The 17,741-nt window shown below is 35.1% G+C and overlaps 1 protein-coding gene across 1 annotated transcript; it reads left to right on the plus strand.

Moving 5' to 3' along the window:
- The first annotated feature begins 11,507 nt into the window (after positions 1-11,507).
- On the plus strand, positions 11,508-15,140 carry LOC110739023. Its single transcript, XM_021919478.1, has 7 exons — positions 11,508-12,855; positions 12,943-13,016; positions 13,102-13,107; positions 13,258-13,680; positions 13,861-14,127; positions 14,404-15,089; positions 15,134-15,140. Exons 1-7 carry the CDS (start codon positions 11,508-11,510, stop codon positions 15,138-15,140), a joined length of 2,811 nt encoding a protein of 936 aa, XP_021775170.1.
- The last annotated feature ends 2,601 nt before the right edge of the window (positions 15,141-17,741 follow it).

A 17,741-nucleotide genomic window follows, 5' to 3' on the forward strand; every position in this document is an offset into this window, starting at 1 on the left:
AGGAATATTGTATTTGAAAAAGGTAAGGCTTGGAAAAAGGGAGAAAGAATAAACTTCTAGCTTTGAGAGAGATAGAGAATTGAATAGATGAGTGTTGATTTTTGGTTAGTAAAAAACAGAGGAAAAAGACCTTATTTGTAGAGAAAAATGACCAAAAACGATCAAAATAGAATTAGAGTTTGAATCAGATTAAAACTCCTTTTGACGCGGCAAGATAAAAAGTATCACTGGCCCGATATAAAAACAGTTTTTTTGCAGATATTGTTTTTATCATATCTTTTGATACAGAAGTTGAAATAAGTCATATAATATGTCATTCGAAAGCTCTTGAAGTTTACTTTCCAACCCAGTTTGAATCAGATCAAAAACGGTTTTAAAATAAAATATATGATTGAAATAGTGGAAGGGTGTCAATTTTGGATAGAGTTTCGTATTTATTCCATATCTTTTTCGTTATAGCTCGGAATAAATTTTATAATATATAATTGTAAAGATAATTTCAAGAGATATCCAACCATCTAATATCTGAATAAAATTTATGAGGCACAAAGATAATATCAGACTATCTTTGAACGTCTTTCATTTCGAATAAAATTTGGACTTTTAAAAAAGAGAAGTTTTACTCAATTTCAAATTCTTTAATCTTATATTTTCAAAAAGGATAATTAAGATCTTTTAGGAACTTATAGAAGCTTTTGATTAATTCTAATTGGTTTATGAGTATAATTAAGATTAATGGACCCTCCCCATGATCATTGGGTCGTACATTAAACTCGTTTAGACCTAGTTTAGTATTTTGACCATAACTTCCTCGTTATAACTTGGAATTGGGCTTATAATATATTTTTGGAAAGGTATTTTCAAACCCCATACAGTTATATAATTATTGAACCCTGAATATGGACTATAATAAATTGTATTTGACGTTTTTCATAAATAGGATACGAAATGAAGTATTTTCGAAAACAGAAAGAAGTATTTTTATTAAAAAAATTTAGAAAATAGAATAATTCACGAGACTCTTCAACATTTCACCATACTTGATATCAATTAACTGAAAGATATTTATCACTTGATTTGGTTTTTGGGGAGACACACAATTTGGTGTCTAAAGCTATCCATAATCATCGTTAATCTCTTTATGCTGTCCGAGTGGTGATTTCTTGTGCCTATTCTAAATTGGGAGTAGTGTTTGCTTAAACTAGTCAAAAGAATGTGCTATGCCCATATAAATTTATAAATATGATTAGTAGTCATAGGCAAGAAATATAATTAAAAATGTAATACCTCGTATTTTTATACGTATTTTATTTTAAATAAGTATTTTGTGGGGGTATTTAAATAACTTGAAATGAATTAGTTTTGAAATTTTAATTATTTATTTTAAATAAGTCTGGAAATATTTTATAAAAGATAAGTTTTATTTAATTAATTATTTATTAAGTTGGGATTTAATTTATGAAAGTTTTATTTTAGTAAAGTTTTATTAGGAAAGGGATTAGAAAAGATTAAAAACGGAAATTTTAGGTAAGAAGGGTTTCTAAAGAAAGGGTATAAATATTCAACACTTGGGAAATTATATTTTGCCCAGAGTGGAGAATATCCAAGGTAAATTTTCTCTCCCTTCTCCTTTATTTTCTTTTTCCTTTTTCTTTCTTTTTCCCCTTCTCCTTTTTCGGACTCACCACCGCCGGCCACCACAACCACCAGTCGATAGCAGCGGTGGTGCCACCAGCAGCCGACTGTGGTGCTGTGACTGATGTCGGGCCTCCCTTTTCAAAAAAAAAATTTATAATTTATTATTTTTCTTTTGTTTAAATCCTAGATCTAATTATAAATTATGAGTTTTGTGTTGATTTTATGATGATTGATATTAAGTATGGTGCAAATTATTTTTCAGATTTTAATTCTAATTAAAAAGCCCCAATTTTGAAACCCTGGATTTATAAATAAGTGATTATTGAAGGAATATAATTTAGGGAGGTTTAAACATTTATTTTAAAGGTTTTAAAGTATAATTGCAGCAAGTTTTCATTAAATAATATTGCTGGAATTTTTGGTAGTATGCTAAAAATTAAATTTCTTGAAGGAATGTTGTCTACAAAATAATTGGGATTAAAGTATGAGGTTTTAAATTAATTTTCAGCTTGTTTTAATTAAATTATGAGTGGTTTAATAAGAGTATATATTGCTAGAAATTTGTGTGGAGTAGATTTTAATGCCATGTTATGATTTTGGTTTGTAGGAGACTTTGAAGCGAGTGATTTCTATAAGTCGTCGCGATTTTAATATCGTATTCAAGGTATGTTTGCATACTTAGCATATTTTGATGATGTAGTAATATTCTAGGCTTGATTAATTAATCCCAAGTAGTATCATGCTAGATTATGATTGGAAATTTTAATTTGGTTGATATTGGTGATTGAATTTATGAAGCATGATTTATTTGTGATGGATAAATGGTTTGAAAATAATTGTTTGACATGTTTAATATGAACCACACTTTTATTTATGGAATGATAGAAAGCATGTTTAATTAAAATAAATGTTTAATTTGGTTTGGAATATTAAAAGGGAATTTATTTATGGTCTATATAACTTTTATTGATTCTATAAGCATAAGAAAGGAGCTATGTAAGTGTCTACGTACACGAGGAATAAATTATATTTTGGTGCCTTAGTGCACTTAAGGTGTTTTCAACACCGATAGATAGGATTTGTGGCGCATTATGTGTTTAAGGTGTCTTTGACACCGAGGTAGATTTAAAAAGGGTTCAACATTAAATATTATGTGGTCACTAATTATTCAAGAATTAAATTGGTATATTTGATTGTTTGGATAATTATTATAATTGAATGATTATAGTTTGAGAGTCAACACCATGTCTAATAATATATAAATAACGTAAAGTGAAAGAGATTACGCATCAAAACTCTTGGAACGTTATACTTTGAGTATGAACATATGGGGGGAGTTATGCGACTTTATATTTGACCATAACTTCTACTGGGAGTACAAGACGCTTTTTTTTCCTTTTATTATTATGCACAGGAATTCTGCCACTTACGAGTGGTTCTTTTATACTTGCACGGTTAGCTCCTGTGTTATTACCCCTTTATTGGGGCAGGTTAGGGGGTGTCGTTCAATGCGTAATCAATACAAAATAAATTATTTAGTTACTTAGTTGATAAGTCTTGTTGTATGTTGCGTGCTTGTAAACAAGTGCAATAAGGTAAGTTGTGTGTTGATAGGTGAAAGCATGTTAGTGTGTTTAACCACGCTTATGTACTCAGCTTTGTTGATTATGTGTTTGTTGTCCTTGTCTTTACCTTGGCCTTATGATGACCCATTTTTAATAGAGAGTAGTGGAAACAAGTAGAGAGAAGTTTTTCAGGTGATGAAGCATATTCGTGATGGGCATGAGTGAAGAGCGAGTCATGCTAGTTTCCATAAGTTTATGATATGTTTATTGCTTTAATTATTTTATGATATTATCGTTTATGAGACTAACGCAAAGGTTTTAATTTGGTTCGGTTTTGTTAAGGGCCTACAATGGTTCCAAGTTGTAGGTTGACTTTGTTTTACTTTGGTTTGACTTTACTTTCGTTGGTTGACTTTTAAGTTGAGTCGTTTTGAATGTTTTCAAAGATAGTCTTCCGCTGTGTGTCTTTGATAGTTGTCTTAGCCGTTTTTACGGTGGCAAATATCTTAGATTTTCCTATTTTAAGTTTTAAACAGAGCAAAACAGGTATTTTTAAAGAAAGGAATTTCTTGGGTGTTACAAAAAATCTGACTATATATTAATTCTATGTATGTTGTTACTGTTACCGCTATTCTTAGAAATATATTATTCTTAGAAAAATAAATATATATCATTCATTATTCATGTAGTTGGTCTTAGTGGCGAACCCAGCTGTGGTCACTCCACCTAGTGAATTTTTTATTTTATTTTTTAAAAAAAAAACTAAGGTATAAAGAAAAATGAAAGAATACAATTATCACTTGTGCATTGGTGGTTCAATGGTTTATCACTATTCATAATAGACAGTGGCAGGATTAAAACAAGGGATTAACATTCTTGGACTTTTTTTTTATGGGAAATTCTACGTGGTGGCCCTCAACTTCCGTTATTTGGTGGAAAAAAACAACATAGTGTGTAGTGATCCCCAACTTTAGTTAAACTCTTAATAGTGGCATAATCTCACCTAAAACAGGTTAATTAGTGGTTTATGGCTAACTTTTTTTTACCTTATTTGCTGCAATTAGTAATTTACACCTATTTTAATACATCTCTCCCTCATTATATTTAAAAATGACCATCCGATTCAACTTCTCTTCTTTCTAATTCAAACCACGAAGGATTACCAATTCAACCTATTCAACTTTTCCCTCTTTCTCCCAAAATTAGGGTTTTTTGCGCTTCAACCACATTGAATTACAGTTCAATTACTTCAAGGTTTAGGTGCGCTTCTAATGGTTGCTTTAATTGGGTGAAGATGAAGTCCTGAAACTGCATTCCCCCAAAAATTCAGAGGTTAGATTGTCTTATTTGATGACAAACCTTAAGAAGGTTAGGGGTTGTGGTTTCTTTGTGTGGGTGACAGAGGATGATGTGAAGACACATGAAGCTACTCCAAATGATGACATTGTTGAAATTCACAAGATTGTTGGAGATATGTGCAATAGCTTCAAACTAATTTTGAAGATAATTGGTGTTGTTATTATTATTTGGTTATTAATCTTATTGAAATGTCAATCTGGGTTTGATGCTAAATGTAAGGACTATTTGGAATGAATTAAGCTGATGTAATCAATTTTATTAATGAATAAAATTGAAGTTTTATTGTTATCTACCAAATTCTGTTGGTTTTACATTATTTTTGGATTATTTTGATATATTGAATAAAGTTGAATATTGTACGTATAAGAACAACATATGCAAAAAACTATAATATGCAAATGCAATTGAACCCTTGCATGCTGACATTACTTGTCATTTAATTGATTAGTAAAAAATTACCAATAATTTAGTTAAGTGCATCAAAAGACTTGAGTTGAACCAGACTATTACAATTTTAAACAAATTGAAACCAATATCCATGAAAATATGATTCCAGAAAAACAACTAGGCTTTTTGTGTCCCTTTACCTTAACTTTTGTATGTACCCTGAGATGAATAAGCAGCAACTTGTGGTTGAAAAAAAAGAAAAACCAAGGTTGGACTTCTAGTTTGCTTCCTGGTTGAAGTTTGGAATGGTTGAGATGTAGAGATTGGATGAGATTTGGGCTTTCTCCTTCTTTGTGTTGTTAAGGTTTGACAACCAGTTGGTTAACTTGTGAGTGTTGAGATCCTGTTGGGTGTGTTGCCTGAGAACTAGATGGATGACTTTTTTTTTTTCTATCTCTTATGTTAGTAGACGACAAGACCCAATGATGCTTTCTCTTTTGCCGTCAAACCACCTTTGCATGTCTTTAAATTATGCCCATATGCCTTGCAATTTGAGCATTGAATTATGGTAGATCTTTTACCCTTATTTGGCTCATCATCTATTCTTCTCCTTTGTCTAGATGGCCTTCCAATGCCCCTTCTCATTGGGGGAGGATTAATGGTGGGCTGGTCAATTTGAGGTCAATGTTTAAGATTTGGGATAGAGTTTATAGCAGGCCCATAAGCTTGTTTATATGCTGCTATAGAGTACCATGTTATAACATAGCTATGTCGATCATGTCTTGCATACAATATTGCTCTTAGTGCATGCTTACAGGGTATTCCTGAGATCTGCCAAGCCCCACAAATTCAACTCTTTTTGTTCAATGACACAGGTGGCATTGATCTACCTTCCCTAATCTCATACTCTCCTTCTTTTCTCTCGAAGGCTTTGCATGATCTAGAATTAAGCAGAAGCTTTTGAATCCTCTTAACAATATAGGACATGGCTTAGATTCATTTAAAGCTTGACATTTATGTCTTCTTGCTGCTATCCTCACCATACACAACCATCTTATAGCCGAGTCACAGAACAAAAAACAAATTCAAGTTAGTTTTTGTTCATTATAATCAAATCTAACAATTTTGTAAGTTAGTTTACCTTCCAATAAAGTCATAATAGGTTTTCAATCCCTAGTGTAGCATTAAAGCTCTCCACAAAGTTAGTTTTGTTCTCATCACTACATATCTTAGGGTAAAATTGATGTTTTGACGACCTCGATTGGAATCCTAATTTGGATAGCCATATTAGTGCAAACTTGTTTGTCTTTTGTATCATGTTTGTGGCCTTTTAAAAGATATATGGTGAAGTAGCACTACATGCTAGCCAGAATAAAGAATGCATCAAAGGACCACAAAAAACGACTTTTCAGTTTGCAGCCAAGTGTTTGCAACAGTATCTCCTCCCTACTTCTAGCCACAACTCAGTTACGGAAAGATCTATTCCCTGCACATAGTATACAACTGGATATAAGATTAACCTTTATATAATATACATAATAAAAAGGAAGGAATTAAGTTGTGGAACTCTTAATTTTTGTCTATCAGATATAATGAACCATTAATTTCCTCTGTTGCAATATTTCAATATGTTGTTTAAATTCCAAATAAAGAACTTCCAATTATCTCCAGCTTCAGTTGGAACTATAGCCCGTGCAAAGGGATACAGTTCATTATTCCCATCTATAGCAACTACTGTTAGAAGGACATCTCCATAGTTCCCTTAAGATGAGCACCATTGACAGGCTAAAGTGTATCACCTAATCAAAAGTAATTCATAAAACCATTAACTAAAATAGATAGAGAAGTAGGGTCTAATCTACAGGGAAATAATGTTCTTTTATTCCTAATAAAATATTATATTCAAAATTATCAAGAAATAAGGAAGAATTGTGTGAATTATACTACGACAATAATTAAACTGTTGGGGTTTGGTGAGTCCGACTCACCGCGGAAATAAACCCAAAAACAAGACCGCACTTGCAATAAATAAAACCATAAACATAATTAAATTAATCACAAGATTAAGATAAAACGATTATCTTTTTGGAGCGTGCTTCGCCTGACCTAATGGGCTCTTACTTGAAAGCTAGCTTCAAAAACACGAAGCCTCCAACGTTTATCTATCTGCACCAATGAACACCGACAAGGTCCAATGTCTTGGGGTTAGCAAGACCCGACCAATAAAACCCGAGTAATTGAGTTCAAAGACTTTCACTAAATGTGATACCTTTTACAACTCTTGAGTTCAAGGGTTTTCACTTACTAGTGATGCACTTTCCAACTCTTATTCAAGCATCATTTCCAATGCCCTTACTTGGGTATTCATAGGAAATGATGAGAGTATGATTGTCTCTCTCACCAATGTGGGATAGTGTGATTTTCACATATTATTTTAAAAGCATAATAAAATTATTTAAGCAAGCTAATAATAAATCAACAAGTGTCAACTACATATGAGAAAGTAGGTGCGGACCACTTGGAGAGGGGGGGCCAAACTTTCTCCCCACTCTCTCCCTCACCTAGCGCCACTTGGCACCTCCCTCCAACACACTCATGTGGGCTTCCCACATGCTGCCGTTGCTTTCTACTCGGCCCAGCCAAGCCCCGCACCATGGCGGGCTGCTACTAGCCTTCTCGGCCAGCATGCCTACGCACATGCATGCGGGCTGTGCTGCCTAGGGCTGCTGCTAGCACGCCTCGCACATAGTGCGGGCTGCTAGCTGCAGCGCGCCAGCACGCTACGCACTAAGTGCGGGCTGCTGGCCGCAGCTTGCTAGCAAGACTCACACTTGGTGCGGGCTGCTAGCTTGGCTAACCCCCTAGCACTCGGTGTTCCGATGCTAAGGGTATTTTTATCATTGTTGATTTATTACCGTTTTGTCGTCTCGTCTTTTATAAATTTCAACTCGACTTTCGACGCTCAGTTTCGACGCTCTAAGCTCGAATTTCCGACGTCTTAATATTTATTAATTGGGCTACTCATTAATTCCTTCCAAATTAATTTGTCGTGTCGGTTCGTTAATTGCTTGGGTGTGACCCGAAGGGTTCAGTCAAGATTAAGCTGTAATATTAATTATGCAATAATATTACTGATCGAAAGCGGCCTCCATCCAGGCATTTCGATCACTTGACCTTACTGAAAACATTAGCTTTGTAATAATTCTAAACCCACTATCAAAATAATACACTTATTCAAAGGACACGATTCATATCAACCTCCCACTTGTCCTTCCGGACAAGTGTGCTTTTAGTGTATAGCCTTTTTCTTATGTCGCTTAATGCCTCTTCATGAACTATACGGTAAGATTATTTTGTCATCCTTATTACGTCCAGAAGTGTTTCTCGATTCCGAGTCCGACTGTCAATAAATAGATGATTTCTAAAATCCATTCGAGCACGACCATGCATTTTTACAGTCTCTCTCTAAAAGAGGCCTTGTAAACAACAAAGACACCTTCCCTAATTTTAATAGGGGGACATTTCTAGTCTTGTAATGTAGCTTCTCTTACAAAGAGCACCTAGCTGCGAGTGATGTCGTTATAATCCCCAGTTATGGCAGACGTTTGACAATCATCAAAGCGGACTAATACTCAAACAAGAAAGCTCACAATACTCATGGTCAAGGAAAAAGGTTCTGATAGCAATAATGAGAAGTATACTTATGATAATTTTTTTACCTCTTAAAGTATTCTCATAGGTCGATCCAGTATGGTTCTAAACCAATACCTGTGCAAATGATTCATGACAATCATATCCTTGTAGCACATGAAATGGTGCTATAAATCAAACTACACACTAATCTCAACTGGTCATTAATCGTCCATTGTTAAATGACCTTGATTAGGGATAATTTTCTATTATAATATTTAACATTCACTTAATAGGTGTTTCCTTACCAAGACTGGTTTTGATACTTTGAATATTCCAAAAATCGGATGGACTTATTATTTAATTCTAAACCACAATTAAATAGTCAACGAAGTGATTTAAATTGCATAAAAAAATTAATTACTCCAAAAATTGAATGGTTCATCATAGTGCTTTACATTAAAATAAGGAAATCAAAGCCAATCTCCAATGTGCCTGATTCTCATTGCCTCAACGTGCTTGTTGTGCTTCACTTAAGGCAAAGTTTTAGTCAGTGGATCGGCTACATTTTTATCCGTTCCAACTTTACAAATTCTGATTTCACCCTCTGATTTCCATTCTCGAATCATGTGAAACTGCCACTTGACATGTTTGTCCTTTTGATGTTCTCTTGGTTCTCTAGCCTGAGCAATAGCTCCATTTTTGTCGCAATAGAGGTCTAATTGTCCCTCGATGGAGGGTACAACACCAAGTTCACCAATGAACTCGCGAATCCAAACTGCCTCCTAAGTTGCCTCATATGCTGCCAAGTATTCGGCTTCAGTTGGAATCTGCAGTTGTGCTTTGCTTAGCACTCTTCCAACTAAACGTTCCTCCATGGATACAGAATATGTACCCAAACTATGACTTGAAGTCGTCTATGTCTGTCTGGAAGCTTACGTCGGTATAACCCTCAACAACTAATTCATCTCTACCACCATAGCCCAGGAATTTATCCTTGTTCCTTTTCAGGTACTTTAGGATATTTTTTGCTGTAGTCCAATGCGCCTCTCCTGGATCTGATTGGTATCGGCTCGCAGCGCTCAAGGCATACGACACATTTGGCCTAGTACATATCATGGCATACATGATTGATCCAATAAGCGAAGCATATGGAATCTGATTCATACTTTCTCGCTCATCAGGTGTCTTTGGACACTGATTCTTGCTTAGGGTTATGCCATGCGACATGGGTAGGTGGCCTCTCTTGGCTCCTTCCATGCCAAATCGAGTTAGTACCTTATCAATATAAGTACTTTGACTCAATCCTGTCATCCTTTTTTATATATCCCTATATATCTTGATGCCTAGTATGTACTGAGCCTCTCCCAAGTCTTTCATTGAAAAACATTTTCCAAGCCAAGCCTTTACAAACTGTTGATGTTTAAAGGTTTTGATGATGAGGAACTTAAGTTACAGCAAACTCATCTCATAAAGACTTTTCAAGTGTTTGTGCAGCCTAGGTGAAATTGATCTTGGAGATGGAAGAAGTAACTAAAGCTGAGAAGACTTGAAGGAGTTCTTTATCAAGAAAGTTATTCAATATAAAAGAAGAGTTCCCTAACAGGAACTGAGTTCCCTCACAGGAACGTTCCTTCACAGGAACGTTCCTTCACAGGAACTTAGTAAGCGTGAAGTCCAAGTAAACCTACCAGAACAAGAGTACAGCGCAGCAATGTTTTAGTTAAGATTTTATCTTCTAGATTCATTGTTAAATATGTTAAGTAGGATATGCATGAAACTTATTAGAAGCGTGACAGTTAGCTTGGAAAATAAATTAAAATCGGAAAAGATAAAAGATAGAAATCGGAAAAAGATTTTCTTTAAATATTTATCTCTTAAAATCAGTTTGTTAAAAAGATATTATGCTTTTTAATTCAATATTTCTATCTTATTTTCTGAAAATATTTTCTTCAAAGGATTTAATTAAAAACCGTGTTTTAAGATAAGTTAAGTTTTACTTATTTATCTTTATGTAAACCTACTGTTTATACAGGTAATACTCGTATAAATAGTAGAGAATAATATGAGCCTAGGTTTTTGTGAGTTTTATGCGTGAAGAATTTACGGAGCTATAGTTGCGTAAGTTTGCCAAGCTTATCATACTGTCATATTAGTTTCGAGTTTCATGCATAGCATGCCTATCATATACTAGGTGTTAATTCTTGTATTTGGTTTCGGGTTTATTAGGGTAAGAGTATTTTTATCATTGCATACAGAGAGAGCTTCTGGTGAGAAGGGGGAAGATCTGTACTTAGGGAGTACGAGTGAGTTTGAGTGTGGGACTCAAACTGGGTAGAACAAGGTGTTGTTCTGTAGCAAGTTCATTCAGGAACTTGAGAGTAGAGGCTGAATTATAATAGGTTGTAACTTGGTGTTTTCCCTATTATAGTGGAATTATTTGTGTTTGAAATCCCTAAGGTAGGGTCGAGGTTTTACTTCTAGTTGGGAACTAGAAGGTTTCCTCGTAAAATCTGTGTGCATCGCAAGTTCCTATTTTGTTTTGTTTTATATTTGCAAAATTATTATTTAGGAACTCAACTACAATTCACCCCCCCCCCCCTCTTGTAGAGTTCATCTCAATTAACAATTGGTATCAGAGCACGGTTCTCACGTGCAAGCAGATAATTTTGCTGAGTAAGTTCTTGGAGAGATGAATTACAAGGAGAAACTTGAAGAAGGGTACTCTACCCAACGTCCACCTATGTTCAACGGTAAGTTTTATGCCTACTGCAAGAACAGGATGGAGATATTCATCAAGGCAGAAAATTACCAGGTTTGGCGTGTAATTGAAACTGGTGGATTTGAATAACTCAAACCAATGACAAGCATGAGGTAGTCTCTAAAACTATTTATGATTATGATAAAGAAGATTATCAGAAACTTGAAATGAACGCTTTAGCTATAAAGTATCTGCACTGTGGACTTGGACCCCATGAACATAATCGTATCATGGGATGCAAGTCTGCTAAACAGATTTGGGATTTGTTACAGGTAACTCATGAAGGTACTAACGAGGTAAAATGTTCTAAAATAGATTTATTGATGTCTAGGTATGAAAGATTTAAAATGCAATCCAAAGAGACCATAGAAGAGATGTTTACCAGATTCAATGATATTATTAATGAACTGAACTCCCTTGGCAGGCAAATTCCTATTGATGAACAGGCAAGGAAGATCTTAAGAAGCCTACCACAAGATGAACGCTGGAGATCCAAGGTTACTGCCATGCAGGAAGCTAAGGACTTTACTAAGTTCAATATGGAACAACTAGCTGGATCATTGATGACTCATGAACTTCATCTAAGTTTCAACACTGAAAGTTCCAGAAATAAAGGTTTGGCACTCAAGGTCGAAGACTCAGAAGGATCAGATGTTGATGAAGAAGAGATGGCTATGCTAGTGAGGAAATTTAAGAAGATGATGAACAATAGGAAGTTTGATAGGAACAAGAAGTATACAAGTTCCAGAAACACAACGTGTTTCAAGTGTGGATCAAAGGATCATTTTATCAAAGATTGTCCTGTTCAGGATGGAGAGAAAGGAAAGACTAAAGGCAAGGAGCAATCCAAGGAGTCAAGAGTCTACAAGCCTTACTTCACCAAGGACAACGTTAAGAAAGCCATGCTTGCTGCTTGGGGAGATACAGATTCAAAAGAAGAAGAGGAGGATCAACCATCAGAAGAAACTGCTCATTTATGTCTAATGGCAAAAACTGATGAAGCTGCCAAACTGAAGGAGCTTGAGTCTGAGGTATGGTTCTCTTACAATAAATTAAAACATCTGTCTAAAGAGAATCTAATAGATACTGTTTTGGAAATCCAAGAAGATCTAAAAGAATTGCATAAATCCGAACATCTAAGTGATAAAGCTTTGATAACTTACAAAGAGAACAGTGAATGGGTTGATAACATGAAGTTTGACATTCAATACAGGTTCTTCAGTCTGTTTGATGACCATAAAATTCTAAAAGAGACTCTAGAGAACTTAAAACAAGATAACATACTCTTGAATGTGGAATTGTCTTTGTTAAAACTGAGTGTTGATACACCTAACTCTGAAGTTCCTCCACCGACTGATTATCCAAATTTTGAAAAATTGAAACATGATTTGGAAGAGTTAAAAATGGATAAGGCACGTGTTGAGGGGGAACTTGAGAGGGCTAGGAAAGGTAAACAACCAATAGAGTATAGAGTTCCTGATTGGATCACTAAGGCTCAAACTAAGAATACTGAAGGTTTAGGTTTTAAAAAGAAGTTCTAGAAAGAAAAGAAGTATGTCAACTTGCCCAATAGCATTGTTTGTTATTTCTGTGGCAATACAGGGCATAAGCAAGCTAAGTGCCCTAAGAAAGAACAAAGCACTCAGAAGAATATCAAACATGTAAAACAAATCTGGGTAAAGAAAAATGAATCAACCCATGTTACACAGGAACCCAAGGAAACCTGGGTTCCTGACTCTAACGTTTAAATTCTTCTTGCAGGTTCCAGTGAGGGGGAACAACACTTGGTACCTCGACAGTGGTTGTTCTAAGAACATAATTGGAGATAAAACTAGATTTCTCTCACTGGATGCCTACTATGGTGGAACTGTGACCTTTGGTGATAACATAAAAGGTGATATAATTGCTATTGGAAAGATAGGAAGGTCACGTTCCCATGCTATTGATAATGTATTTTTGGTCGAGGGCCTCAAGCACAATTTGTTAAGTATTTCTCAGTTTTGTGACAAAGGTAACTCTGTTAGCTTTACTTCAAATAAGTGTAGAATCATCCACAATTACACTGGGAACATTATTTTAGAAGGAACTCGAAAAGGGAACACATATGTTGTGGATCTTAACGAGGTTCCTAACAGTAGTTTAACATGTCTTAGTGTTATTGAGGATGATCCTCTTTTATGGCACAAAAGATTTGGCCATGCAAGCTTTTCTTTACTGGATAAATTAAGATCTAAGAACTTAGTGGAAGTACTTCCTTGCATTAAGTTCCTGTATGACAAAGTGTGCGAAGCTTGTGCTAAAGGTAAACAGACCCGAATTTCTTTCAAGTCCAAAAAGATGGTAAGTACCAAAAGACCTTTGGAACTCATTCATATGGATCTCTGTGGTCCAATGAGAATCCAAAGTAGAAGTGGTAAGAAATATGTAATGGTTATTGTTGATGATTTTTCAAGGTTCACTTGGGTTTTCTTTCTTGTAAGTAAGGATGAAACGTTTGACGAGTTTTTTGCTTTTGTTAAGAAAGAACAGAGAAGAACAGGTAATCAGTTGATACATCTTAGATCTAACCATGGAACAGAATTTGAGAATTCAAAATTTGATGAGTTTTGTGCTGAGTATGGTATGGATCACAATTTCTCTGCCCCAAGAACTCCACAACAAAATGGAGTAATGGAACGCAAGAATAGGAGTCTTGAAGACATGACAAGGACAATGTTAATATCAAGCAGGCTGCCTAGGAATTTCTGGGCTAAGGCAGTGAACACAGCATGTTATATACTCAACAGAGTATCTGTTAGGGCCATCACCAACAAAACTCCTTATGAACTTATGAAAGGGAGAAAACCTAATATTTCTTAATTTAGATCTTTTGGTTGCAAATGTTTTGTTCACAATAATGGTAAAAGGAACTTGGGAAAGTTTGATGAACGTAGTGATGAGGCAGTTTTCCTAGGATATGCCTCAAATAGTAAAGCTTATAGAGTTTATAATAAAAGAACAATGTGTGTTGAGGAGTCTGTACATATTATATTTGATGAGACTGAAAATTTGGTTGATGTACAGGATTGTGATGATGATTTCGAAATTGGACTTGTGCGTAAGCAAAATCCAGATGAGGAACTAGCATCATTGCAGAAGCAGCATGGTGAAGTTGCAGAAGTAACAAATAATGAAACAAATGCTGAACCAGAGTTGGAGAATGCACCAGGAACTCCACTTCATGAACAGACTGAAGATCTTAATGAAGGCCAAAATGTGGAAACTCCTGAAGAAGTTCAACCTGAGTTCCAGAATCAAGTTCCTACAGAAGAACCAGTCAACAATAATGAAGAGAGGATGTATCCAATCAAAGATTTCACTCCAAGGCCCTGGAAATATCAGAAATCTCATCCAGTTGACACAATCATGAGTGACATCACAAAAGGAACTCAAACCAGATCTCAGCTTAGGAACTTCTGTGCATTCAATGCATTTCTTTCTTCCATGGAACCAAAAAGTTATGTTGAGGCTTTAACTGACGCAGACTGGATTAATGTTATGCAAGCTGAACTAAATGAATTTGAAAGAAATAAAGTTTGGCATCTGGAACCTAGACCTAAAGACAAGAAGTTCATTGTACTAAAATGGGTATTCAGAAACAAACTAGATGAACATGGTATTATTGTCAGGAACAAAGCTAGACTAGTTGTACAAGGTTTCAACCAGCAAGAAGGAATTGACTATGAAGAAACATTTGCACCTGTAGCCAGGTTAGAGGCTATTCATTTACTTATTGCTTTTGCTGCTTATATAGGTTTTAGGCTGTATCAGATGGATGTCAAATGTGCATTCTTAAATGGATACTTAAATGAGGAAGTCTATGTGGAACAGCCTCCTGGATTTGAAAATCCAGAGTTCCCAAACCATGTCTATAAGCTTGACAAGGCTCTTTATGGGTTAAAGCAAGCTCCTAGAGCATGGTATGAAAGATTATCTAAGTTCCTTTTGGCTAATGGTTATAAACGTGGAAAAATTGATAAAACATTGTTTTTAAAGTCAAATGGAACTGATATCTTAGTTGTACAAATTTATGTTGATGATATTTTATTTGGTGCAACTAACGAATCTCTGTGCAAGTATTTTGCTGACCTTATGAGTGGAGAATTTGAAATGAGCATGACTGGAGAATTAAATTTCTTTCTTGGTTTACAAATTAAGCAAACTGAAGAGGGAATTATGATTCATCAGCAAAAATATATTAAGGAACTGATCAAGAAATACAAGTTGGAAAATGCCAAAACCAACAATACTCCTATGGGAATTGCTACTAGATTGGATGAAGATCCATCTGGAACTTGCATTGATCAATCTATGTATCGAGGTATGATAGGTTCACTACTTTATCTAACAGCGAGTAGACCTAACATATATTTTAGTGTGGGTCTGTGTGCCAGGTTCCAAGCAAATCCAAAGGAATCTCACTTGTCAGCAGTAAAAAGAATCCTTAGATACTTGAAAGGAACTGACGATTTGAGTCTCTTCTATCCTAGAAGTGATTCTTTTGATTTGAATAGTTTTACAGATGCTGACTATGCAGGTGATTTGGTAAACAGGAAAAGCACTTCAGGTATGGTACAGTTTTTTAGGACCTTGTTTAGTTTCTTGGGGTTCCAAGAAGCAAAACACAGTTGCTTTATCTACAACAGAAGCTGAGTATGTAGCTGCAGCAGCATGTTGCTCACAAGTTCTATGGATAAAACAACAGGTCAGAGATTTTGGTATTATTTTTAAATGTGTACCGATTTACTGTGATAATACAAGTGCTATATGTATTTCTAAAGATCCAGTTCAACACTCAAAGGTAAAACATATCCACATTAGGCATCACTTTCTAAAAGATAATGTGGAGCAAGGGAATATTAAGTTAGAATTTTGCCAAACTGAAAATCAAATTGCAGATATTCTAACCAAGCCCTTGAACAGAGAAAGATTTGAGAAATTGAGACTGGAACTTGGAATGATCAAGCTGAAGTACTAGCCTCTGAAGTTCCAAGATATGGCAAAGTCAAAAATATTGTAAATAGAGCAAAAAGAACTTGTACCACAAACTTGGTGTGATAAACATAGCTAAAGTGTCACCGCTGTTAACTACCAAAGGTAAGTTCATTAAATTGCTCAACAGTATAAGTTATTAAATTTGTACATCACATACATGTTGAAAGCGTGTTCTAATTGTGTTTTATAGAAACTTCAATCAAGATTAACTGAATTTGGAAATTTAAAATTTTTGAAAGATTCATCCAGTGTTTAAATTTTGAAAAATTAATTGAATTTGTTCAATTAATAACTAAACAGTGAAAACTTCCTAAATTCTCTCCCACCGCTTCATTTATTATAAAAGCAAATTTTCACCCACTTCTTTCACCTCACTGTCACATCAAATTTACTCCCTCTTAGTAAAACTTTGAAAACCCCTTTAAAACCCTTCCTTAAGCTTCAATGGTGATCATTGCTGAGTTTGTTTCCTCTGAAGAATCCCAAAGTCCAGAAAACTCAATTCAGGAAGAATCATCTCCTTTAGCCATGGTAAACTACAAAGCATTTTCTATCTCTCGAACACCTTCTGAAAACCCTAAGAAATCTCCTCCAAAACCAAAAGAAGTAGAGAGTACAATCGATCAAGGAGACTTCTCTGTCTCGAATGTTCTTCAAAAATTAAAGGAGTGGAAGGAAAAAAAACAAAGTGTGAAGTCTCTTGAAGAGAAAATTGAGGAAGTTGATGAATTTGCAAAAGAGAAGAACCCAGAAGAGACAACAGAGGAGAAAAGAGAAGAAGAAGAAATAAGCGAGGGAGAAGAGGAAGAGGAGAACAACTCAGAAAATGAAGAATCGGAAAAGGAAGATGAAGAAGAGGAGGTAACTGATCAAGAGGAACTTGAATCAATGGCAGGAAGGTATGTAGTAGGTCATCGTCTTGACGATGTGTGGTGTGGATAAGCAAGATTTTTAGAGTTTCTTGATTTAATTAAATTTCAAGGTTGGGAATTTCTGTTGACTAGGGTTTCATCAAATTACTTGTATCCTGCTACTATGAATGAATTTTGCAAGAATTTTCAGGCAAAATTAGGAATAATAACGAGCATGGTGAATGATGTAAAGATTGAATTGGACCTAGAAACTCTAGGTAAAATTCTAAAAGCTCCTACTGAAGGTTATGATACTTACTTGAAGGGAAAAAGTAGTATCAATGTAGGGAATTTCATGGCTGGGGATATAGTTGAAGAATTAGGGGGTCAGAGGGGTAAGAAGGTCATGAGTCATAATTATCTAAGTCCTCTAAATAAGCTGCTGTTTAATTTGGTGAAAAAGACTATTCTGCCTAGGACTGCTAAGAAGGGGGAGGCATGCTTAATGGATATGGT

This window comes from Chenopodium quinoa, unplaced genomic scaffold (assembly GCF_001683475.1).
Source record: "Chenopodium quinoa cultivar QQ74 unplaced genomic scaffold, ASM168347v1, whole genome shotgun sequence".
Lineage (NCBI taxonomy): Eukaryota > Viridiplantae > Streptophyta > Magnoliopsida > Caryophyllales > Amaranthaceae > Chenopodium > Chenopodium quinoa.